This window comes from Alligator mississippiensis, chromosome 5 (genome assembly GCF_030867095.1).
Source record: "Alligator mississippiensis isolate rAllMis1 chromosome 5, rAllMis1, whole genome shotgun sequence".
Classification (NCBI taxonomy): Eukaryota; Metazoa; Chordata; order Crocodylia; family Alligatoridae; genus Alligator; species Alligator mississippiensis.
Window position 1 is genome coordinate 189,309,541 of NC_081828.1, and position 25,318 is coordinate 189,334,858.

The window sequence follows — 25,318 nt, forward strand, 5'->3', positions numbered from 1 at the left end:
CTGCACACAAAGAAAGGAACCCAGAAGGTATGACAAAACATTTTTAACTATTTGCACAATATCTTATTAAATCGCCACTTAAACAGAAGCACCTAATTTTTATATAGTGTTCTTCATATAATAAATCTTTACGTGGGAGGGAAGCACAGTTATCACCATCACACAAACTGAGGCACCAAGAGATTAAATGACTTGCTCAAAGCCATCCGTCAGATTGCCAGCCAAACTAGATGTAGATAACAGGTCTCCCAAGTTCCAAGGTCTAATGTTCTATCTAGGAAGCCACACTGCCATAAGCTTGCATTATATTTGCTGAAAAACTAGAGGTGCACTGATAAAGATTTACTGATCCAATAGCTGATTTACAGGAATGCAACCTGGGAGTTTGGAGAGCAGCCTCCTGACAAAGTCTGTGGGGGGAGAAGGAGTGTGGGGGAGTGAAGGAGCATGAGGGGGGCAGAACAAAGCCCCCACAGTGAGGAAGGGAGTGGGCAGGGGCAGGGGCTGCCCAGCCAGGACACAGAATGGGACCTCAAGGCCAAGAGCAGGATGGAGCCACGAGTGGTTCATCCAGAGGGTGCAGGGCAGGAGAGTGAAGGAGGGGGCAGTTCTCCACCACTGTGCACACCCCTGAGGAAAGTATGGGGGACACATATCCCCCTGTGTGCAGGACAAGGGTGGGCTGCCTGCTGCATGTTCAGGGTCAGGGGCTGTGCCAGCCTCTTCCCGGTGAAGGGGCTGGGCTCAGATGTGCAAGGTGTGCTGCAGTGCTGGGAGGGGTGGCTATGGGGAATTTTGGGGCAGTTATAGCCCCCCCGAGCCTCTCCCAGCACTGACCTGCTCAGGGCACTCTTTGCTGCCTTTCCCTCAGGAGCCCTGCCTTTCCCTTGAAAGCAGGAGTGGTGCTGGGGGGGTACGGATTTGAGGAGCTATAGCTACCACAAAATTCTTTATAGCCCCCCCCCCCATATCCACCCCTCCCAGTGCCGCCACTGCAAGCTCCATGCAGCTGAGCCTGGCCCACCCCTGCATGCCCCAAGCGCAGCACCGGCCCAACTCCCCCACCAGGAAGAGGCTAGCGTGTTACTTGAAATATTGAAAATAGAAATTCAGACTATAGGCACAGCCTCTGACCCTTAGCCCGCAGTGGGCACCCTGCCTTTGCCCTGTGCACAAATCCAGGGGGGCATGTGCCCCCCCATGCCTCCCCTGGGGGTTCACACAGCAGCAGGGATGGTGAGCCACCCCCACCTCCCCCCAAATGAGCTGCCTGTGGCTCCATCCCACTCCTGACCTCGAGGTCACATTCGCCACCCTGGCCTGGCAGCGCCTGCCCAAGCCCCACTCCCTCCCTCCCTCACCATGGGGGCCTCAATCTGCCCCTCCCACAGCCCTTCCCCTCCTCCACATCCCTTCTCCCCCAGAGACTTATCAGCAGGAGGCTGCTCTCCAAACTACCAGGCTGCATTCCTGGCCATATGCATGCTGTAGTTGCACACAGCATTATTTATCGGTGACACTATCGACCAAAAAAAGCCAACAGCCGATAATGTTAGTTTACCTGTTATCGGTGCCAATCCAATATGCGACTGATATATCGATGCACTTCTATGAACAGCTCTACAGCATAGTAAAAATAAGTAAATAAATAAATATAAAAATCCACCCCTTAATAACCAGACAATCACAGCAAGACAATGAATTTGGTGAAGTGAAAAGCAAACAAAGAAAAAGAGCAAAGCCATCACAAAAAAAGTGTGTTTTGTTCAGTTATCAGCTGATGGCTAAGTACAGACAGTCAAAAAAGCTCAAGACTGAATCAATTCAATCTCTGCAGGTTAGTCCAAGCTGCGTAAACTGAACTGAGAAGCAAATGAACAGACATTCGCTTTTGATTCCGGAAATGCAGAAATGTAGTCACATGCCTGCAGTGGCCCAGGACAGAAGCTGGGGGATGCTAGAGCACACCTCCCTGCTAGCCTGCCCACCCTGTGGGAAAAGGGTTGCGGGAGAGGTGCAAAGCATCTTGGGATGCTGGGGGACTATGAGTTAACTTGAATCTGGAGGGGATCTGGGACAAGTTCTATAAACTGATTTAAACTTAAATCAGTTAAAGCTGATACTACATTCATCCAGGTTTATCTTAAAAACTGGTTTTGGCCACTTTGAAAGTGGTTTATGTGCACTGAATTTCTTGTATGTTATAGATTTGAACCAGTTTCTAATCACTCACACAAGTTTGTGTGTAATCTCTGTCCCTATAGCCATAAAGTTTAGTTGCATCATTTTGTGGTATCCTAGCAAACAAGTTTGATTTCAATAGATATTATAGAAAAGCACTTCTCAGGACAGTAACATTAACTAAACCGTTTCTAAGAAAAAAAATAGGCACATCACAATTATCTGCATGAATTATGGTATTTGTGGATTAGTTTGTTTGTGCACACACACAGCCACAAAAAGTTTTAAGACGGTGACTGCTATTATTTTTGTTGTGCCAAAATGATTAAATCATGAGAAAATGAAAAAACCTATGTTCCAGTTAGACCAAGCCAGAAATATGACTGATACCGAAAAGAAAAATGATAAACAAGGACATTTTGTACATGCTTCTACTAGAAATAACCAAAGTAAAGAACATTAAAAATCCTATCATTATTGTCCTAGCTTAGAGAGACTGGGAATAAGAACTGGAGTCCAAGTCTTAACTCTTCTCTGCACATTTTTGCAAAGGGAGGATGTAGCTACTCCTGCTGTGCGTGTCTGATTTCTCGGGGTTTACTCAGTTCTGCAGCTAAAACTCAAAAGACGTTCCCTTTCCAAGGACTAAATCCTAGATTGTCTGGAAAACCTCCTAGTTAAACACATGCTCTCTCCAAGCTCCAGACAGTTCTTTGCCAGCACTCTCCAGACACTAGGATTTGGTTCATTTCCAGAGTTCAATTATTCCTCTTCTCTCCAGTGTGTTTATTGACAGCACCCCCTGGGGAAGTACAAGGAAATAAAAGCCCTCTCTCCCCTCTAGATTCAGATTCAAGATTCAGACAATGCCTATCCACTCAGCTCACCACGCTTGCTGCATTCCCCCCGAGATGCTTCCTGTAGAATCCACCTAGTCAAGACTCTTTGCCAGACTAGGTGCTTCCCTATACCCCCACCCTGGTCACAGGGAAGATTATCCAGGAATCTTCTGCCACCTGCAGATCTTATTCAATATTGAGCTTGTTGTTTATCATTTCTGCCATCCCCGATGTGTGGACTTTTCTCTCTATCGCTCTCTCTCCTGGGGTATTACATTTCCCAAGATTCCATTAAATGAAAAGGGTATTGTTTCCCAAAAGGATCCCAAACAATTCCCCTCACTGCTGAAAAGCAGCTCTCTGTGGTGGGAAAACACTAATGATCAGGTAGACAACTGAGGCAGAGCACATTACCCAAGAGCAGGGAATGAACTTTCACAAAGAATGAGGCAGCGCATGCACATAGCACTAGTTTGCCTTAAAAAAAGAATGCATTAAACACAATACTAACAAAGATTCAGTGCTCCCCAGACCACTGCAAAACTTTGTTTTAGAGGGCTGTGACTTGCCTATTTTTCTTACCCGGCTCTCCAGGTCCCCATCTGAATAGCTGCCTTGCTACTTCACACATTACTCAGCACATCAACTCAGTCAACCAAAACATCCGTCACTGATACACGCACACCAGCCCACCACGACTAGGTTTCCACCTACCCTATGCCCAGAGTCCGGGGGGGCAAAAAAAGGGGATTCAGAGTTGTGGCAGAAAAGGACCTCTGTTACACAGACTTCTCTTCAGATATCACCCAAAAGACTGTACACAATAGGCCAAAAGGCATATTACCCAAGAAACACTATGTCAGGATAAGCTGTAATAATTTGCTGATGTCTCAAGATCACCAGATTTTACCATCTTGAAAGATTACATCAGTGAAAGATTTAAAGCATTACAATTTCTATTCAAGTGGGTGCACAAATGAGAATACATCCTCAAGCAACCCAATTTTGCTTAAATACTTCAGCACAGAACAAAGGCAAAAAATGCATTTTCATACCTCTATGCTATCAAGATACAAGTTAACAACAGAGAACCTTAACCCTGAAATCTCCTGCTTTGGAACTTTAAAAATGAGAAAAGCCTTCTCAGAGTCCTTCCGTATTCTAAATATTAGTGGCTAACTCCTATCAGAAATAAAATAATAAATTCAACCTATTGTTAAGCCCATGACAAAATGTTTCCTGAAAGAAAAGCCATTAAAAAAAAAGTGTTTGAAAAAACCAAAACAGTACAGTTGTATTGTTTATAAAAAAGTGATGTGCCTGACAGGATAGAGTTACTGGACTCTGCATTCACTCACCAAACTAAGAAACATTAATATCAGCACAATTTAAAACTTCCTCAAATATACAGGCAGGATTACCAGCCTCATTCTTACCCCAGAGTTCCACGGCCTGACATGGGAGGACTCGGTGGTTTTTGTGTAGGCGGATTTGTTCTTGACAAGGTGCCAGTTCTTGCAGGCTGGTTACTTCCATGCTGAAATGAGGGGAAACATTATTTTATTTTTACCGATACAGCTCTACTATTGACAGTTATTTTGTTGTGTAAGAATATGAAATGAGGGTTCCCAGACAGCTGTAAAACAGCAAGTTCTTTTAGCTGCACATAGAAAAAGCACCATTAAAAACAAGGATTAAAATGTGAGCTTTACATTGTCTCTGCTATTATTTTAAGATAGAGGCACATCTGAAACTTAAGTAATGGACAGGTAATAATTGATTCACGTGCAAAATTCTGTTTCCTTCTTTTCTTTGAAAGAATGTTGCAGCCATGTTCATGCCAATTCAAGTATGATTATTTTAAATAAAAATAAAGGCTGACTGTACAATCTCGTCTGGCTTTGACCAATATTCCTCATCCAGTTTTGCTCAGCTCTTTGACTAGCAGTCATGCAGATTGTCTGGGAAACCTCCTGTAAAAAAATGTAAGTGAATAGGATCAAGGCATCTACTGAATCAGAGCAAAGCACTAACACATGTTAGAGAAATTAATGTAACTAGATATAAATGCAAGTGTCAATATATCACTGATATATTAACACACCTCAGCTAATTGCTGCAAATCTGAAATGAAATACAGCATGTTTAAATCTAAAAAACCTATGAAAAGCAGAGCAGTATAGGAGAGCACTAGTTTTCAGTTTTAATGGTTCTGCAGCCTCTACTATCAAATACAGTGAGGCACTCTGGGTCAAATGAGAAATAACTCTTCTTACCTTGGCTTTTAGCCACTTAACGTTGGCAAAAAAGGGGGGAAAAAAGTAGAAATTAATGGCAAATCCATCACAACTGACAGGACAGATTAAAACTACAATTAATTACAAAAATTCAATTTCCCTATTGATAATTAGCTACTGCATTCCAGATACAATATATATACAGGCTCAAAAGCAGGCACACAACATAAGCCATAATTAACTGGCACCCTCAAATTGAAATTTTACATTTATCAAAATTAAAAACAAAATCAAACTTTTCTACACTTATTTGCTGCTGCAATGAACAAAGATGCATGGAAGCAAACCTCTTCGTGGCCAGCCAGTCACACTCCTCCCCACTGCCAATCATGAGACTGTAAAGCCAGTTTAATGCGTTTGACTAAAATTATCCAACTCCAACACTATGCTTACTAAAAAGTTCCAGTTCACATGCACACTGAACACTATATCACCTAGTGCAGAATATATTCAGTTTGACATTTAATCTCCATGTATTTTGGAAAACTTCTAGCTGCTGCACTGAATGATAGAAACAGATGAAGGGAGTTCTCATGTGTTACAAGCAGAGCCTTTCACCTCAACGTTACTGACTGAAATGCAACCTAAATCAGTACTGTAGTACAATTTGCCAGCTCAAAATAATTGATACTATTAAACAGTCAGGGGTCAGGAGATTCCTAATCTTTATGAGGTTCTTAGTCTTCACGGTTGCAGAGAAAAACATGAAAACATGACCTCACGTTACGCGTAAGGGGCCAGAAACAGAAGATAAATTTGAGGTTTCTTTAATAATTAAAAAAACTGGTGTTTTTGGAAGTCTAACCTAAAAGATAGCCAAGCCAATAACAACAAGAAGTTATCTGTTGAATTTCTGGAAGCAGACTAGCATTTTCTGTCCCTAGTATTAATGGTCCTTATTGTGACAAGAAAGTCACTACACAAATATGTACCCTTCCTGGTAGTTTCAGGAATAGTCAAGATATAGTAATAATGAATGTCCTAGATGTGGTCCTCCCAGAGTGGACTGGGATTTGTCATCAAATTGAAGTAGTTTATATCAGTGGTTCTCAACCCTTTTTGTACCAGGACCAATTTGTAAACATCAATGGCCAGTCCCAACCCAGTGGCCCTCACTCCCAACCCACTGTCCCCTGCCCCCCATTTGGGGTAGGGGGTGGGTGTGAGAAGCAGGTGGGGGAGGCGGGGTGTGGGATCTGGGGGGCTCCCAAGCAGCCTCTTGCAGGCTTGAACTCAGCTGGCATGCAAGGGAAAAGACTCTCTCACATTTTTATCCTTTAAAGAAGAATCCATTTTTTAAGTCTGTGACCCTTTCGCATATTCTTGTGATGTTACACCTTTTTTTCCATGAACCATTTTTTTTTGGTTTTTTTTGCACTTTTGGGGTGTGAACCACAGGTTGAGAAACACTGGTTTATACTACCCCTCCCTGCCCTAACATATCCGCTCTATAGGAAGAAAAGTAGGGGCTCCGGGACTGACTTGGTAGTTTGGTTTTTAATGCTCAATTTTTTTTATTTTTTTTTTTTAACATAACATCATAAAACCATTTATCAACAAGTTTGATTTCTTCACCTGTAGATTACATGCCCCTTCTCTGTATTTTGCTAGCTGCTAAGGTCAATAGCGTAAAGCAAGGAATTTTGCTGTTCAATGGATCAGAAAGTAAAATGACTAGTCTCCTTGGAAGCCATAGTTCATAACCTTTCAGCTAATGACTAGGAGAAAATATAGCATGTCAGACTCAGGATTCCTGCCCAACCTCTTTTAGCAGTTAAAGTCTTCCTCTCTCAACAAAGACATGAATGATATCAGTCATCCACGCTGAGTCTTTGCTGCACCCCGTCTCTTTTTACTCTCCGCTATGCTCTGCCTCCTTTGCAGCTCCAGAACAGATGCACTGTCAATTGCTGATGTAAAGTGCTGACTCTTTGGCTACAAAAACATAGGGCCTTGTCTACTATACTTGCATATACTGTCCAGCAGTTCCTGGATTTTACTCCTAGTTCCGCCTGACTCACTATGTGACCTTAATCTTTGTTTTCTCGCCATAAAAGCATGATAATACTTCTACAACTTACAGGAGAGGTATGGAGAATTAGTTTGTTGTCACAGCGCCTTGAACAAGAAAAGCGCTAAGCATCCTCAGTACTCCGTTCACTCTGCTGCTGCTAATACAATGCAGGGTCACGTGGCTGGGAACGCAGAGAGAAAGAATACGAGGGAAACAAGAGACAGTCTAGTGGAATGGAAAGCCTGGTTCAGAAAGATGACAGGAGTAATTGGGGGGGGAGGGGGAGGAGAAGAACAAATCAATTCCCACTGGCATGAAACATATGGCTGCTTAACCACTGTTAGTTAATTAAGTGGGAAAAGGCATCATCATCTAGTATTATTTATTGGCTGGGCTGGGGGTGGGGGGCATGAAATCAATTTGTTAGCATTTTTTTTTTTTTTTTAAATCAGGAACCCACTAATATTTGAATGCCACATCTCTTCAATCCCAAAGTTTCAGAGAACACTCTAGGCACAAATAACCAGAGCCCTATTAGTCTAAAGGGAGGAAAAGAAAAAGTCAGGAAACCAAAAGGTAGAAAAATCAGATACCTGAAGCCCTTGCCATCCGTTTCATACAACCACAGAGTCAAGCTGCTCTGCACAGATGAAACAGTTGGTTGATGGCACTAATTAACACCTTCCAACACACTATCCCACCTCCTCTTGGACTATCCTCCAACTGCAGTTTAAAACACCATCCTGAAGGATTTATTTGTCAGATAAACAGTGGTGAGGGCAAGAGAGAAGTGAACATTGATGTACATAAAGTCACAGCACCACACAGAGGCAACTACTCAACTTCTAGCTTTGGTTGTAATGTGTACAGAGCAGCATGGCTTGTTTTGGCATAGTGCTGCTTGGCAGGGTAAAGTTAACCATATAACCGTTTCCTTAGAGAGAAAGTAGAGTCCCTTCAAGTATGCAGCGTGTGAGGAAAGGTTCCCAGACCAAGGCTGTGCTGTCAAATCCCCTACCAAGCTGCCAAAACCTGACCTTGCTGTTCACTAGACCTTTTACCTTCACAGAAATCTGTTGGCCTGTCCTCAGAGACCCTGTTGTTTAAATAGTGGATGCAAGAATAATCACAGACCAAGGATGATGCAAAAGGAAATCAGACCAATGAAGGCAGGATTAGATTTATTTTCAAGCTTTTGTGGTCTAGTGTTCAAGGGGATGGAGGACTGAGGCCTTTGATTGGCAATATTCTTCAACATGCCTTTAATTCCAAAAGTTCCCATTCTCAAGCAATGGTATAGGGGCATGTTCGTTGCAATGAAGGAAACCAGAATGCCACTGCTCAAATCATAACGTCTGGAAAAAAAACAGGAATTACATACTTGGTATGCTTCTCCCAAGTTGTGCAAATAACTGAACAAAAACTGAACAAAAAGATACAAAAGCCCATTGTGTACAACACAGCTTTGGGATGGAGCCCTGCCCTGCTCCAGTCAACAAGAGTTTTAACCATCATGGTGAAAACAGGGACAAAACTTCGGCCTGTAGAATAACTGCATCACAAGTACAGCGAGCAGGAACAACAGCTGAATTTAAAAAGTCAAATTCAGAGTGTATTGTACCACACCTGCTACTAAAAGCAGCTAAGACCATCCAATCTAAATACTGAACTAGACAAAAGTGACAAGTTTAAATGCTGTTAAAGATATGGCCCATGGAACAGTGTAATCTAGCTCATGGGGCCAGATATTTGGCAGTGGGACAAGTGGTGCCAAATGTAAATTCCCATCATTCCCACAGCTGCAACCATCACTCATCTTGCCACCAAATTTCCCACCTGCAAACAGGCATGCAGGCCAGATGATACCTGGATCTGGCTGGTGGGGAGTTTCATAACAAGGTGAGCAGCAGCTGCCACAGCTCCATGAAACAGCAATTAACATTAGCACCCCTTTCCCCACTGCTGCATTTTCAGCTTCAGAGGCATCCCTGAAGGCCCACAGACCAGCCCCATGCTGCTACTCCTGCTCTAAGGGAAACTGCAGCCAGCTCAGTCTACACTGATAACCAGTTTCTTTCACCACGCAGGATTTTAGTACTTTTGTAACATAGACATATTAGTCAGCCTTAAATCCGATTACCCTTAACGAGAAAATAGTCACCAACTGAAGCAAAAAGGCATGACTGGTTTTGGTTGCTATTTGCTTAGCCTCCCTTTAAAAAGGGTGTTTTCCTTACTATTCAAGCAAAAATATATCTATCAGGTCCATGGCCTATGCAAAGGCCACTGGACTTGGGCTTGACACTTTTTGGAAACCCCTTCTATTATCACAGCAATGGCCAGAGAACTGAATTCTCCCAAAGACTTCTGAAACTTCCCTGAAGATCCTGCATATTTAGAGTCTTTCTACTTTAAGGTTAAGTAGATGGATCATTTTTAGATTATCAAAAGAACAGGTACTGGGAACTGGAAGGGAAGTCATAAGCTGCTATATGGGTACCATGGCATATGAGAGAAACAAGAAATGCCTAAGAGCTGGCCTTGGGCAGCGGGGTTTAGGAAGGAGAAGAGGAGGGTATATGAATAACCCAGAAGTTAGATTTTTTTTGTGGGAGCCAGAAGTTCTGGATACACTTTCTGCAACTAACGGTGTAACTAAGCAAATAACTCTATTCTGGTATCAATGAAAATGAACCAAACCCTTCCCTCACTCAGAGGGTACAGCACAACTTCAAAAGGGCAGTGTCAGTTCCATGTAGGCTCTAAAACAAAATTTAACAGAACTGAATGAACATCGGCAGTAACCATAATATTCACTGAAAGCTATTTTTAGACTAGCAACCTCTCCCTGTATTATTTGCAGCCTAATAATTACAGACGCCTGTTAACACAGAGTAACCAGATGCAGACTATTAACAACCGATATGGACACTCATTGTTGTCCAAGCCAAGAAAGAAAAGCCAAGTCCATTTTTTTTTAAACTATTTCACTTTATTACTCTAAGCTCCTATTAGAATAGCAGTAACAAAAGTTTTGGTTTTGAATGATGTGCAACGTATCTTGATATTGTTCTGTTACTATTTGTAAAGCATGCAAATGAAAGTTTGTTCCATGATTCTTTGAAAGGTTCTATGTTATTGGAAAGTATTACAGTATAACCTCATAAATCCGGCATGCTTGGGACTGACCACCTGCCGGAAAATGCCGGATTTCTGAAACGCAAGTACAGTGTGTGGAGCGGGGGGGGAGGGAGGGAGAGGAGAGGAGAAGAGAGAAGTGGCGGCCAGTTGCAAGAGGGGTAGTGGCAGCCAGTCGCTGCCCAGATGCAGAGAGGGAAACTTGCATGTGGCAGCAGCCAGCCGCCGCATCCACCACTCCGCATATGGCTGTGGCTCTGGGACTGGCCGCCGAAGTGCTGGGTTTCTGAGAATTCCAGATTTATGAAGTTATACTGTATATTAATTTTTATGTTTCTGGAACATTTCAATATTGCCAACTCCAAGCATTCAAAGACTACGAGCAAGGTTGCCAAAATGAAGTTAACTTAAAATATATCAGATTAAATTTTGCTTAAAAAAAAAAAAAGATAAATAAACAAAACCAATCAGAGTTCACACATCCAATATTTGCTCTGCAACCAGGGAGAACTAGAAATTCACTTTGAATGTTAGCTTTCATAATTTTAATCAACTCTCCAGTAACTGGTGCTTAAGAGAAAAAGCACCAAATATGAGTTTAATTACATCTCATTAGTGCTGACATTACAGAAGTTTTAATTAAACTTTAGAAAAAATGTCTTTCACCCTCTAGCAGTCTGTGCTGTTTGGTGATAACTCCTGTGAATGAGGTCAGGACAGAAGCATAATTGACTAGATGACCTTCTTTGAAGTACTAGTATCTGACATGAACGAATAGGGGAATGAAAATCCAGTCTCAGGATCACTTATTTACTGTTTGCTGAACCATTTGCTTAAATCATTTTAATAACTTACTACACAAAGTATGGTTAATGCTGCACTAGATCCCAAATTCAATAGCTTACTTAAAAAAAAAAAGAAAGCAAACAAGCATACAGAAATTTTTCCTAATTGTTTTGCCTTTTGCTTCCCTTTATTTTTCATGTCCTTGTGACAAGGTATTTAGCAGAAGTCACAGATTCATTGAAATCTAACAGGCTGCACCATGAGTGCTTCTGCTATGGCCTTAAACTTGTGACCTCTGGGTTGTAAACCATGCGACTTAGCACCCATGCCACCCTAGCCCCTTGCTTTAACATTGATGAACATACATCTGAGAAATGCAACAATGACATCTGTTAGTGACAGTCACATAACTCTAGGTACATTTTATTTTTCAGGGACTTGAGGTGTTTTGGCCTCATCCCAAATTTAAATTTTCCCCCTCCTCATTCAACATCTTTCCCGGGTCTATGCCCAATTAGCAAGTCTCCATGTCTTAATAGTTACTCACATCTTCTCACAACCAAGGACAAAAATGTCTCAGACAGATCATTTTAGAATTCTCCCAAAATCTATAGTCTCTCCACCTAAAATGCTCAGGCTCTGTATACAAGAACCACTAGTTGAATAAAATAAATTCAATCCATTTTAAATTACTATTTAACCTATATGCATATAAGCATCATTCCCATTTATTTCTTAATCTCCATTCTGAAAAAACATGGACCACAATATCCTGCTGGCTTCAATTTTACCTGCTTTTTATTCTTCAGAAGGAATATTTTTTAAATTCTGAAACCAACTTCTTCTATTAAACAAGCACAATTATTTCAGTTTCCATATTTTTAAACACAAATCTTTTAGCTAATTCACAGATTTTGATCTATTTATTTCCTTAGATGCTACAATATTTTTCTCCACAAGAAGGAGGAAGAAAAGATAACTGTTAACAAGGTTGTATCTAATAACTATTTAAAACCAGGGGCTTTATATATGAAAGAAGCTCTTCATGGTGGGACAGCGTTTTGATTCCCCAGAGTGACTTCAGCTGTGTTTCTCTACTCCCATTCCAAGAAGGTGACAACTGAGCAACTATTTAACATCCAGCAGCAGCCTATCAAACTGCTTGTATGTCCATTATTTCTTGCTGCCATTTAAACAACAAAGGACAAGAATCACTAAGACGTACATTATCTCAAGATGAGCTGTTTAAAAGTCAAAACACAAAACCAAAATATCTGACCATTTTTTTTAGTAAAAAAAACCAACCTGCAGTGGGGCTGAGGAGGGGAAACAGTTTTCCTCACTGAGGAAAGGAATTTCCATTATCCCTGCAGGGCCTGAGTATAAAGGGCATTATTATGAAACAGAGTTGGGGAACAGAGCCTGAAAATAGCGCTAGCCTACAAACCACAAATACAATAAGTAGGTGCATCCTTGGCCAAATCTGCACTAGTCTGTCCCACACCGCGATGCCTACATCCCACACAGCACCAAAGCTCCGCAAGAATCTAGGATGCCACTGCCTGAACTTTGCTATGACAATGCACTAGATTTACTAGTGAGAGATGAAATAGCAACAGTTGGCAAGAGTTTGCGCTACAAGAAGTGGCATTAATTCCCAGAGGGATTTCCCTAGCAGGAAGGAAACATACTGAAGAGACCAGTTGCTACAATGGAGCATTGGTCAACTGCACAAAAAGTTGCCTGACTCACAGAAAAAAAGTCCTTCCTCCCTACATGCGTCTACTTTTGCTCCTCTTCCTCAGCATAAGGGAGACGCATCTGGATAAGACACTAAAGTGTGGTCAGTTGCATTGAGGCAACTTACTTTTTGTGTATAATATTTTTGCATTCTCTTGGTGAAGAGCCTGTTGGCTCCATGTGAAGAAGCATTTGCTCTGGGGAGTTACAACAAGTTTAATCCACAGGTTTTTTTTTTTAGATGAAATAAGAATCAAAGTTTATTTACACATTTCAAAAAAAGCAGTTCTAAGACTACCAACTGCAGTATGCTTAAAATTGTTAGGGTTTTTAAAGTAATTTTTGCATAAAGCCACTAAAAACAAAATTAGACAGGCTGTGTTTCACCCTATATGCTGGTCTCCTTTTTCCACATCTTTTACCTTCCTGTTTTGTTAAATCACACTAACAGTAATAAGTTTGCATTTAGAGGATAAACAACGTGGCATCTAAACATTACTTGGGCCACCTACAGAAATTCAGTTTCTCTTGGGAGAGTCATTGCTCTCCCAGGAAAAATCATGAGTACACAGATATTCAGATATTCTTTCTCCTGGAGCAAAAATGACCACTCCAAAAAACAAACACAAAAAAAAACTTGGGAACAACCAGGGTTAAGTCACTCTCAGGACAGTTTCTCCTGGGAGAGAAAATGTCTGTACAACTTAACCTTCTGAGAAAAGCCACAGCAGAATCCTCCCCCAGGGTACTTTGCGCCCCCTTCCACCCGGCCCCAAATAGTGTGATGTTCAAACTGGATTTTATTACTTCAGCAGAGCATGAACCCCTTCACAATCCCATATTGTGCTGCATGGAGAGACAGGCTGACAAAGCAGTCTGAGTCAGCCAGTGAGGAATATCTTGCACACTGCTGCCATCTGTCACCAGGCAGACAGAGGGAACCTACAGATTATACCAAGATGTGTGCACATAGCTGAGCAGTATCAGCACTGCAAATTTTGCGCTCTTCAGGGGCTCAGCATTCAAATGTTTGTTTAGGCATTTCCAGACATTTTTCTATCAGAAGAACAAACCCAGGAGAATTCTCCCAGGTCACCTGAACATCCATATGCAGCCTTAGTTAATATTTATTCAAGTGACTTATTTCTTGTATTATTTCAATTTTATTAGCAGAGTCTATGACACATCAGGGTTACACAGCTGGTAAGCCTGTGGCAGTGCCAGCATCCAGTCAAGGACAGGGAAGTACCCATACAACCTTAAGCAGTTTTCATTAACAAATGGAAGAACTTGTAGTCAAGAGTACAGGGCTAACAGCAGTGAAACCTCAAGTCATCTTTTTCCACATACTGAGTTGAGAGGAATCTGCAGTATAACTCTCTCCATATCAGTCACCAACTAAGTCACCCATAATCTAGACAGAGCCATTCCTTGCTATCTCTCAATTCACAGCAAAACTGGGCCTTAAGAACAAAGAATACTAACTCTGTCAGATACTGTACATTATTTATTTGTGCCAACTCCTGCCCACTAGGAATTGTTTCAAGACTGTCAATTTAAATTACAGAAAGAAAACTGACATTAGACTCAGACCCAGCGGTAGAAAGCTTTTGGAAGAGGGATATCTAGCTTTTTTGTATCCAAGACTGAAGGCAGAACACATAACCTCCTTTACAGAAATAAAGTCAGTGCCACACGCTACAAGAGACAGGAAAATATATGGGCAAGCATTGATGATCGTCACCTGGAGATGCTCTCCCTTATACCCAGCTGCAGGGAAGAGTAGGTTGACACCTGCATTTAATGGAACTGAAGGTATCAGTGCCTTATTTAATGACAGGGGTATACAGATTGGCTGGCAAATTCAACATTTGGATAATGAACTGACTCATGCAGAGCCAAAGGCATCATCTTTCAACAGTCACAAATAGCAGGGTTGATAAAGATGGCACTTAGACAAGCAGGCACTACAGAAATAACGGCATGATATAGTTAATGCAACATACTACAAATCACTACATCTAACTTGTGGATTTATTTTAGGGATAGTTTCTAAATATAATCAATCAAATTACCAGGATAGGCTAACTGGCTAGCAGATGGCAAATATTCCTATAATTGCAAAGAACAATTAAAAGTAGGCCATTTGTCAGGGAACAAAAAGATTGTCGGTATCAACTTGTAGGTTATTTTTCCTGAATAAATAGGAGCATGTTACCAAGAGAGACGGCCAAAAACCAGAACTGTATAAGTTTAACAATTCTGGGGTCTATTAATCAAAACACTTTGTTTATGACAATACAAGACATGAACAGCTCAGCAATGCAGCAGCTTCAGACATTAGGAGCGATTAATTTAATTTTAGGGTCTTCTAAAAGCATCTATCACTGTAGCACTTAAAATGCAGAGTCCAGATGGTTGGCATTGGATTCTGACATACCCTTCCCATGGACTCAATCTACTTTTCCTATCACATGACAGCCCTCTAATTAAAAAAAATTAAGCCAAAAAACCCCCTCACCTTCAATAATGTCAAATGGATTTGATTATATGGACATTCAGAGCATTTCTTTCATGCTCTACTACCAGGCACTATGTTTGCTGCTTTGATTCAGTCTCCCAGTGCAAAGCAGCTCTACACCTATGGATTTGGCTCCCAAATGGTCTCTATGTCAACAAATCCTTAGGTAGTATAGCACTGCTATAATTCCTGTGCTTTAAAGCCGTTGCCAGCTGATACAGGTGACAGCATTCTTCTAACCCATGCTGGGGACTAGCCATTACTAAGAGTGCCAAGGCAACAATTAAAAAGGACACTTTGGCATCCCCTCAATACCCTCTATTTTTAGTTACAGTGAGTACTCCTCTGACACAGGCACAGATCTGGTCCTAGAAGCTGAGCAGTACCGCACAGTACTACTAGACTGATGCAACTGCTTGTCTGATTTACCTGGCAGTCCAAGAAATGTGCTGGTCAAGATCCTGAATGAAAGCTTTTTAAATGCAAGTCAAGGAAAGATTTCAGTTAACTAAACAGACCATAGGCCAGCTCAGGAAAAATAAGGAGTGTTATTATTACTAGCCAAAGAAAGATGCACAGATCTCATGTTACCATGTTGATTAATCTCACCTAATTAAAAAAGAGGTAGTTAGCTGTGTTAGTTATCTAACAAAGTAGGTTGTCACCTGCAAAAGCTTATGCCTTTAAAGTAGTCTTCTAAAGTGCCTCCCCTGCCTTGCCTTCCATCTAACCGTAGAAAAAAAGCAGGTTTGGCAAAGACATGGGTGAAGATCCTCAGAAGAACTAGATTTGGGGCTCCTGAGGCAGCTAGAGACCATAAAAACTAAGGAGGCGGTAGTCATGGGGGACCAAAACTACCCAGACATCTACTGGGAGACACAGACAGCAAAGTCCCACTGTTCTCACACGTTCCTATCCTGTGTACAGGACCTCCACCTGACGAAGGAGGTACACGGTCCCACTAGGGGGAATGCCTTACTGGACCTGGTATTGGCAACAGGGGATGATATGGTAGGGGACCTACAGATTGGTAGTCACCTGGGGGACAGTGATCACCAAATAACAGAATTCACCATAAGATGTCAAGTGGGTAAGGTAACTAGTAGGGTGAAAGTGCTAGACTTTAGGAAAGCTGATTCAATGAGCTCAGGAGATTAGTCAAGGACACACTGCAGAGTAGGAGTTTTGAAGAGATGGGAGCCCTGGAAGGGTGGCTGTACCTTAAGGAAATGATCCTTCGGGCACAGAGGGAGACGATCCCGATGCAAGGAAAAAGAGGGAAAGGGGCCAGGAGGCTTCCTTGGCTGACCAGAGAAATCCAGGGCAGCCTACAGGCCAAAAGGGGAGCACATAAAAAGTAGAAACAGGGATAGATCACCAAAGACGAGTATACCTCCTCTGCTCTTGCTTGTAGGGAGGCAGTTAGACGGGCCAAAGCTACCATGGAGCTGAGGATGGCATCCCAAGTAAAGGATAACAAAAAATTGTTTTTTAGATATATTGGGAGCAAAAGGAAGGCCCAGGGTGGAATAGGACCCCTACTAAATGGGCAGAAGCAATTGGTGACGGACAGGGGGGACAAGGCTGAACTCCTCAATGAGTTCTTTGCCTCTGTGTTCCTAAGCGAGGGGCAGGACAAGGCTCTCACTGGGATTGTAGAGAGGCAGCAGCAAGGCACCAGACTGCCATGAGTAGACCCTGAGATGGTGCAGAGTCACTTGGAGGAACTGGATGCCTTTAAGTTGGCAGACCCAGATGAGCTCCATCCGAGGGTACTGAAGGCACTGGCTGACGTCACTGCACAGCCACTGGCAGTAATATTTGAACACTCGTGGCACACGGGCCAGGTCCCGGAGGACTGGAAAAGGGCCAATGTGGTCCCCATTTTCAAGAAGGGGAGGAAGGAGGACCCAGGCAACTATAGGTCAGTCAGTCTCACCTCCATCCTAGGCAAAGTCTTCGAAAAAATTATCAAGGCTCACATTTGCGAGAGCCCAGCAGGACAAATTATGCTGAGGGGAAACCAGCACGGGTTCGTAGCAGGTAGATCATCCCTGACTAATCTAGTCTCTTTTTATGACCAGGTTACAAAACACCTGGACGCAGGAGTAGGGGTTGATGTCATATACTTAGGTTTCAGGAAGGCCTTCGATACGGTATCCCACACCATACTGGTAAACACATTAAGAGGCTGTGACTTGGACGACTACATGGTCCGGTGGGTGGCGAATTGGCTAGAGGGTCGCACCCAGAGAGTCATGGTGGATGGGTTGGTTTCGACCTGGAAGGTCCTTGGACCGATACTCTTCAATATCTTCATCAGCGACTTGGACAAGGGAGTGAAGTGTACTCTGTCCAAGTCTGCAGATGACACAAAACTGTGGGGAGAAGTGGACACGCCGGAGGGCAGGGAACAACTACAAGCAGACCTGGACAGGTTGGACATATGGGCAGAAAACAACAGAATGCATTTCTCCTTGTTGAATTGCAAAGTGCTGCACCTAGGGAGGAAAAATGTCCAGTATACCTACTGCCTAGGAAATGACCTGCTTGGTAGAACGGAAGCGGAAAGGGATCTTGGAGTCCTAGTGCAAAAAAACTAAGTGGACTCCACTAAGTGAAAAGGGATCTATGAGTCCTAGTGGACTCCAAGATGAACATGAGTCGGCAGTGTGACGAAGCCATCAGAAAAGCTAATGGCACTATCGTGCATCAGCAGATGCATGACGAACAGATCCAAGGAGGTGATACTTCCCCTCTATCGGGCACTGGTCAGACCACAGTTGGAATACTGCGTGCAGTTTTGGGTGCCACACTTCAAGAGGGATGCGGATAACCTGAAGAGGGTCCAGAGAAGAGCCATTCATATGGTTAAGGGCTTACAGGCCAAGCCCTATGAGGAGAGACTGGGGCACCTGGACCTCTTCAGCCTCCGCAAGAGAAAGTTGAGAGGCAACCTTGTGGCTGCCTATAAGTTCATCACGGGAGCACAGAAGGGAATTGGTGAGGTTTTATTCACCAAGGCACCCCCGGGGGTTACAAGAAATAATGGCCACAAGCTAGCAGAGAGCAGATTTAGACTAGACATTAGGAAGAACTTCTTCACAGTTCGAGTGGCCAAGGTCTGGAATGGGTTCCCAAGGGAGGTAGTGCTCTCCCCTACCCTGGCGGTCTTCAAGAGGAGGTTAGATAAGCATCTAGCTGGGGTCATCTGAACCCAGCACTCTTTCCTGCCTATGCAGGGGGTCGGACTCGATGATCTATTGAGGTCCCTTCCGACCCTAGAATCTATGAATCTATAAGCACAAATAGGAGCAAAATGTTCAACTCCCACTGATTTTCACTGACAGCTGGGTACCTAAATGGCCTTTGTGCTTTTGAAATGATCCTTCCAAGAAGGCTCTATGCATCCAATTCCCCTGCATCTCATGACACAAATTTTTAATTTCCCCTCCATGAAGGGGAAGAGGAGGAGGAAGGGGAGGGCAGGATGGTGCACACGAATACTTCAAGAGAGATTTTTAAATATTGCCATTTCATCAGTGACTTTTGAGAACAGGATTATGACTGAGTTGTTATGAAATATTCATTACCAGGCTCATGAGCCATTGTTTCCTGGGTTGTGATTGCTTCAGGCAGTCACAAGATTGCAGCAGTTACTATTCAACTTCTCAACATTAAGTGCAATTTGCCTTGTTCCTGCTCTGTGTATATTTGTATCTAACCCACCTCTTTTCCCTTCAGCAGCATAACCTGGGGGAAGCGAGAGCTGTAGAAACAGTGCACTAGCCACAGGTGCTAATTCAGAGAGGGTGCCACAATGGCACATGCCAGGGAGCCCACACAACTGCTGCCACCACCAATGCAGCAGCCCCTGCAGAAAGACGTAAATGCTTGCTCACCCCATCTGCCTTCTATCTGGGGCACCAAAATTTCAAGTTATACCTGTCTCACACCAGGCTTGTTAGATGCACTAAATATTCTAAACCTCAAATTAAAATTCCCATCTCATTTAGAGAGTTTAGACAGGAGCTTACCTTTACACCATGGCCCACATCATCCAGCACTGTGTAGTCTATAGGTTTTCGAATATACCTTACAGGACGCTCCATGTTCGCCGGCGCTATGATTTTATGAGTTCTTGATGTATTCTTATTGGTTGTCAAAATACCTATCTCCCTGCGAGCCACTTTCTCTTTATGGATGTCCACAGTCTAAAGTTCAAAACAAATAAAAAATAAATTGAGAGAGCTGCCTAAATATTCAAGCTGTTGAATTAGACAAGACAGACTAGTAAAAATTAATAGTGCCTGAAACAAACCAACTAATTTACTCTGAAATAAGGGAGAGTTAAACAAACAAGACCATAATTTTAAAATGAAATAATTCTACCCAGTGAAATTGGTTATTCCAAGAAAGGACAAGAGTAATAAAACAACACTTTGCGTCAACAAACACACCTGACAAATAGCAATTCTTCAACACACACAACTGACAATAGCAGTAACAATTATTTCATCTTTAGAGATGTGAAACCAAAATAAAAAGCCTAAAAATGATTTTCCTCAAGAGAAAGAGGAATTAGAAAGATAAGGAGCAATTTCTTATATCAATCTTACATGCATATCCAAGTTAAAAAAAATGGATAAGTAAATGTTATATGTGGATTTGGCCATGTACATTTGTTAGATTGTACCATCTCTGGAAAAATGTTTATAACATCCACCAGTTACAGAGGATATGACAGAGATTATCTTTCAAATTTCCCTGCCATCAGCAATACCTCTCTCATCTGACTCAGGCTCTGCAGTCTCAGTATTTCCCAGTCTCTGGCTGCAGTTAGGGATTGGATGCAGGTGAACCAATTGAAACTGAATCCAGACAGGAAAGATGTGATGTTGTGACATGGGCAGGACTGGGACATCTATTACTGATAGGATTCTGCCTCCATTTGTCACTCAGGTTTGCAGCCCTTGAGTGCTCCTGGATTCTCCTACATTTGGATCTTCAGGTGGCAGCAGTGGCTATGAATGTCTTTCATCAACTCCACCTGGCAAGGTGGCTACAAAACCCTTTCTTTTAGATTCAGATCTGGCCACGATCATCCATGCCTTTCTAACCTCAAAGCTAAACTACTGCAAAGCACTATGGGGGCTACCCTAGAAAATAGTGCAGAAGCAGCAGCCTGTCTTCTGATGGGTGTGGGCTGCCATGAGCGTGTAATGCCAGTGCTCCAGAATCTGCACAAATTCCCAATAGCTCTCCAGATACAATTCAAGCTGCTGGTATTGATCTGTAAAGGCCCTAAATACCTATGGGCATTTTTACACATGCAAGCGCCGCAGCACCAGGCACTTGGAAAAGCACCCAGCACTGCAATGCTTACACTTGTATGTGACAAAATGCACATCAGCACTGAGCAAATAGCGGCAGCACACTTTTCAACTAACACACTTTGGAGGTGTATTAGTTCAAAAGCACACTGACATGCAGCACAGCACATGCGTACAGCAGACTCATGCCTCAGCTCACGTGTGGAGCAGACTTGATTAATCACTCTGAATTAGTGCTCAGATTAATCAAGTCTGCTCCAAAAAACAGTGGATCTCCAACAAGTTATGGGGAAAAAAGTGTGCATAAATACCTTAAGGGACCAGTTCTCCCTGACCTACCATTGTGATCCCCAACATCAGCTGACAGCAACCTCCTGCAAATACTATCAATGCACTAAGTCTGATTGGTAAAAACGCATGGGAGACCATTCTCAGCAGTTGCCCTCAGCTCTGGAACTCCTTCCTTCTTAAGGTTCACCAAAGCCTGACCCTGGAAATCTTTTGGAAGCATTCTAAGACCTTCTAACTGGGGTAAGTGTTTAGCAAATAAAGCTGGGGTGAAATATTGTTTAGGAATTGTCTATTTTATATTGATACAGGCAGTCCTTGACTTATGATGGTTCAAGTTCTGACGAACCGCAGTTACGTTTGTAAATTGACACCTGGGTTTTGAAGTTCCGACATGGGTTTCAACTTTACGATGCTGAATGCTGGACACAGGTCTGTCGGTGGAAGGGGAGGGGGAAGGAAAGGGCCGTGGAGGGGGCAGATCAGGCCCCCTGCAGGGTGGAGAGGGGCTGGGGCTTGAACAGTGGGTGAGGCAAACACTGCCCAGCTGGGGCTGCACCAGGCTCTCAGAGCGGGGGCTATGGGTGGCGGGAGAAGCTGCAGCTTGTCCGGCTGCTCCTCCAGCTGCCCCCACTGGGGCGAAACAGGTAGTGCCAGGGCTGTGCCAGAAAACCGTGGGAGTAGCTACAGCTCAAGCCGCAGTTCATCTGCCTGCTCCCCTGGCTGCCCCCACTGAGGCGAGGCAGGCAGTTCCGGGGCTAAGCCGAGCGGCTGCAGGAGAAGCCGCAGCCTGTCCAGCTGTTCCCGATGCTTGTCCAGGAGGGCATGGGGTGGGGTGGGGTGGGGTGGGGGAGGGACATGCGACCCCCAGATCTGGTCAGGGAGGGGCAGAGCGGGCTGTGCTCAGGGCAGATCGGAGGGCATGTGCCTCCCCCCCACCTCCACCCCAATGCCATTCTGGACACGTGGCCAGAGCAGCAGTGGGCTGCTCATCTGGAAGCCACTTGCTAGGCAGCTTCTCTGGTGCTCAGTCACTGCTGACGTTGCTACCACTACAGCACTGTGGTACTGTACCTGTACTGAATAAAGAATAAGTCCCAGTACTGTACTGTACAGTACTGTACAACAAGTTCACTGTGCTGCCCACGCGCTGTTCTGTTTCCAAACTGCCCATAATAATGGCAGAAAAGCATAAATCTGGTGAAAGTGATGTTTCTTCTTCTAAGAAACAGAACAGTTTCTATGGAAACAAAAACGAAAATAATTAAGGAGGTCTGAAAAAGGTGAGACCCCAACTGAAATGGGTAGAGCTCTGGATATCTCCCAAACAACTGTAGTGACCATCCTGAAAGACAAGGCAAGAATTGAGGAGCATGTTAAGGACTCGGCGCCTTTGCATTCAACTGTGATAACTAATCAGCGTGCTGGACTTATTGGTCAAGTTGAGAAACTGTTAATCATTTGGCTGGAGGATCAAAATAAATGCTGTGCTCCTGTGAGTTTAGGCATCATTCAGGAAAAGGCTAAGAGTCTTTCTGATGATCTAAAGAAACAACAGGGGGAGAAAGTTCTAATGCTGAGCCTTTTACTGCAAGTAAGGGGTGGTTTGTGTGTTTTAAAGCCAGAGCCAATTTGCATAACAAAGTCTCAGGTGAAGCTGCCACTGCTAATGAGGCGGCAGCTTGTGCTTTTCCTGAGATATTGGTTGAAATCACTGAAGAGAATGGCTATTGTGCTCAGCAAGTTTTTAATGTTGACGAAACTGGACTCTTTTGGAAAAAAATGCCATCAAGAACCTACACTGCCAAAGAGGAGAAATCCATGTCAGGGTACAAAACTGCTAAAGATAGGCTTACTCTTTCTTGGTGCCAATGCCGCAGGTGACTTTAAACTTAAAACTTTACTTATATACAATTTGGAAAACCTCAGAGCTTTCAAGGGACATCCCAAGGCATTTCTCCCAGTGATATGGAAATCCAGTCCTAAGGCATGGTTCAATAAGAACATTTTTGAGGATTGGTTTAATCATAATTTTGTACCAAGTGTCAGGGATTATTGCAGAAAAAACAATCTTGCATTTAAAGCATTGTTAATCCTCGACAATGCTCCTGGCCATCCAACCATACTTAATGATATGCATCCTGACATCCTATGACCACCAGTATCTGGGGGAACGTTTGTTCACCAGAGCGCCCCAAGGGATGACGAGGTCGAATGATCACAAACTACTACAAGATCGTTTCAGGCTGGACACAAGGAAGAATTTCTTTACTGTCCGAGCCCCCAAGGTCTGGAACAGCTTGCCACCGGAGGTGGTTCAAGCGCCTTCATTGAACACCTTCAAGATGAGACTGGATGCTTATCTTGCTGGGATCCTATGACCCCAGCTGACTTCCTGCCCTTTGGGCAGGGGGCTGGACTCAAAGATCTTCCGAGGTCCCTTCCAGCCCTAATGTCTATGAAATCTATGAAAGTGGTGTTTCTGCCCCCCAATACCACATCATTGTAGCAACCTATGGACCAGGGAGTAATTGCATCCTTCAAAGCCTACTATCTTAGATGCGCTTTTGCCCAGGCTCTCATGGCAATTGAGAAGGAAGGTGGACCAACTCTGAAGGAATTCTGGAAGGGCTTCAACACTTACCATGCAGTTAAGAACATTGATGAGGCATGGAATGAAGTCAAACAATCAAATCTGAATGCTGTTTGGAGAAAATTGTCCTAAGTTTGTGTCCGACTTCCAAGGCTTTACAGACACTGTTGAAGAGGTGACCAAAAATGTTGTTGAAATGGGCAAAGAACTCAACTTAGACAATGCACCAGAAAATGCTGAGGAGTTGCTGGCATCCCATTCTGAAGAATTAATCAAATGAGGACCTCACTGAATTGGAACAGCAAAAGGTGGCAGACGAAGAAGATGTACCCACTGTTGAAGAGACTCCTCCTCGTAAAGTCTTGACAACAAAAGCGTTGAAATGCCTCGGCCAACATTTGGAAGCTGCCAAGCCCCTGTCTGAGGAACATGACCCTGACATTGAACACAGGGCATCAGTGAATAGGAAAATATCCAGCATGTACAGCTGCTACAAAGAAATTTACAAGCAAAAGAAGAGAACATCTGTCCAAACTTCCTTGCATACTTTCTTTAAGAAAGCGGACAAGACTCCTGAGAAGACTCCAGCCAAGAACGCTTCAAAAAGTCCAGCAAAGTCACCTCAAAGAAGTCCTTCCAAATAAATGTGATTACTATTTACAATATAAATACATATAGACAAGTAATATAGCTACATTTATTTATTTTATATAATTGATCAAGTACTGTACCAAATTGTGGGTTATTTTGTGTGAAAATCGGGTATCATGCCTTGGCTCAAGAACCAATCCCCCATTTATAACATTGTTTCTGGAAAACTGGTTCCGAGTTACAACATTTCAACTTAAGATGCAGTTTTCAGGAACCAATTGTGTCGTAAGCCTGAGGACTGCCTGTGCTCCAATTCCTCTAAAGTTTTTGGTTCTCTCATATATTTTTTTTTGTTTTAAAAGTTATTATCCTCTTACTGTAACATACCCTGAGCATTTGTTAAGGGTGTTATAAATCAAATAAATAAAATACAGTTCTAGCTATCTTCTCACCTACTTAAAGTTTTTTCTTTAGTAACAAAATGGATCCCAAACTTAACACCATTTATTTAATATCTTAAGCACTGCAGCAGTCTTTACTCAACAGTGAAAGCTTGGTTGGGAGGGGCAACACTCTGGAAATAACTTCCAGGGGAATAAAAGTTATACCTTTATTATAGCACATCAATTCATGGGGAAACAGCCAGAGAGAGGTTGTAGAGCTGATCCTGTGGTCCACCGTACCACTTAGGAGGAAGTAAACTATCATATTTACCGTATTTCATGGTGTATAGGTTGGCCCCATTTTTCTGATCCAAAAAGTTAGGTCGACTTATATACCAGATCTACGAAATTCCTAACTTTTTGGAACGGAAACATGGGGTCAACTTACACCGGGCCTTGCATGCCCTCGCAGCGGGCTGGGCACCCAGGGAGTGGGACACATCCCACAGTGCCACTCACAGGGAACCAGCAAAATGCAAGACCCAGGCAAGGGCCGGCTGGGCAGTGGGAGCGCCGTGGCCGCAGTGATCAGCCACCTCGCAATCGTCCACGGG

At 43.2% G+C, this 25,318-nt stretch overlaps 1 protein-coding gene across 14 annotated transcripts in view; it reads right to left on the reverse strand.

The window, feature by feature from the left end:
- The window catches only part of ABI1 (abl interactor 1), a 126,809-nt gene that overhangs the window by 23,317 nt on the left and 78,174 nt on the right, over window positions 1–25,318 (reverse strand). For 8 of the 14 annotated variants that reach the window (XM_019497960.2, XM_019497991.2, XM_019497970.2 and 5 more), the window contains 3 exons: window positions 19,554–19,730; window positions 5,297–5,311; window positions 4,457–4,557 (listed from right to left, as the gene is read on the reverse strand). In XM_019497960.2, the coding sequence (XP_019353505.1) occupies window positions 4,457–4,557; window positions 5,297–5,311; window positions 19,554–19,730 (293 nt within the window). The remainder of the gene's footprint in view (window positions 1–4,456; window positions 4,558–5,296; window positions 5,312–19,553; window positions 19,731–25,318) is intronic. The other 6 variants (XM_006259630.4, XM_019497997.2, XM_006259633.4 and 3 more) reach the window with 2 other exon arrangements.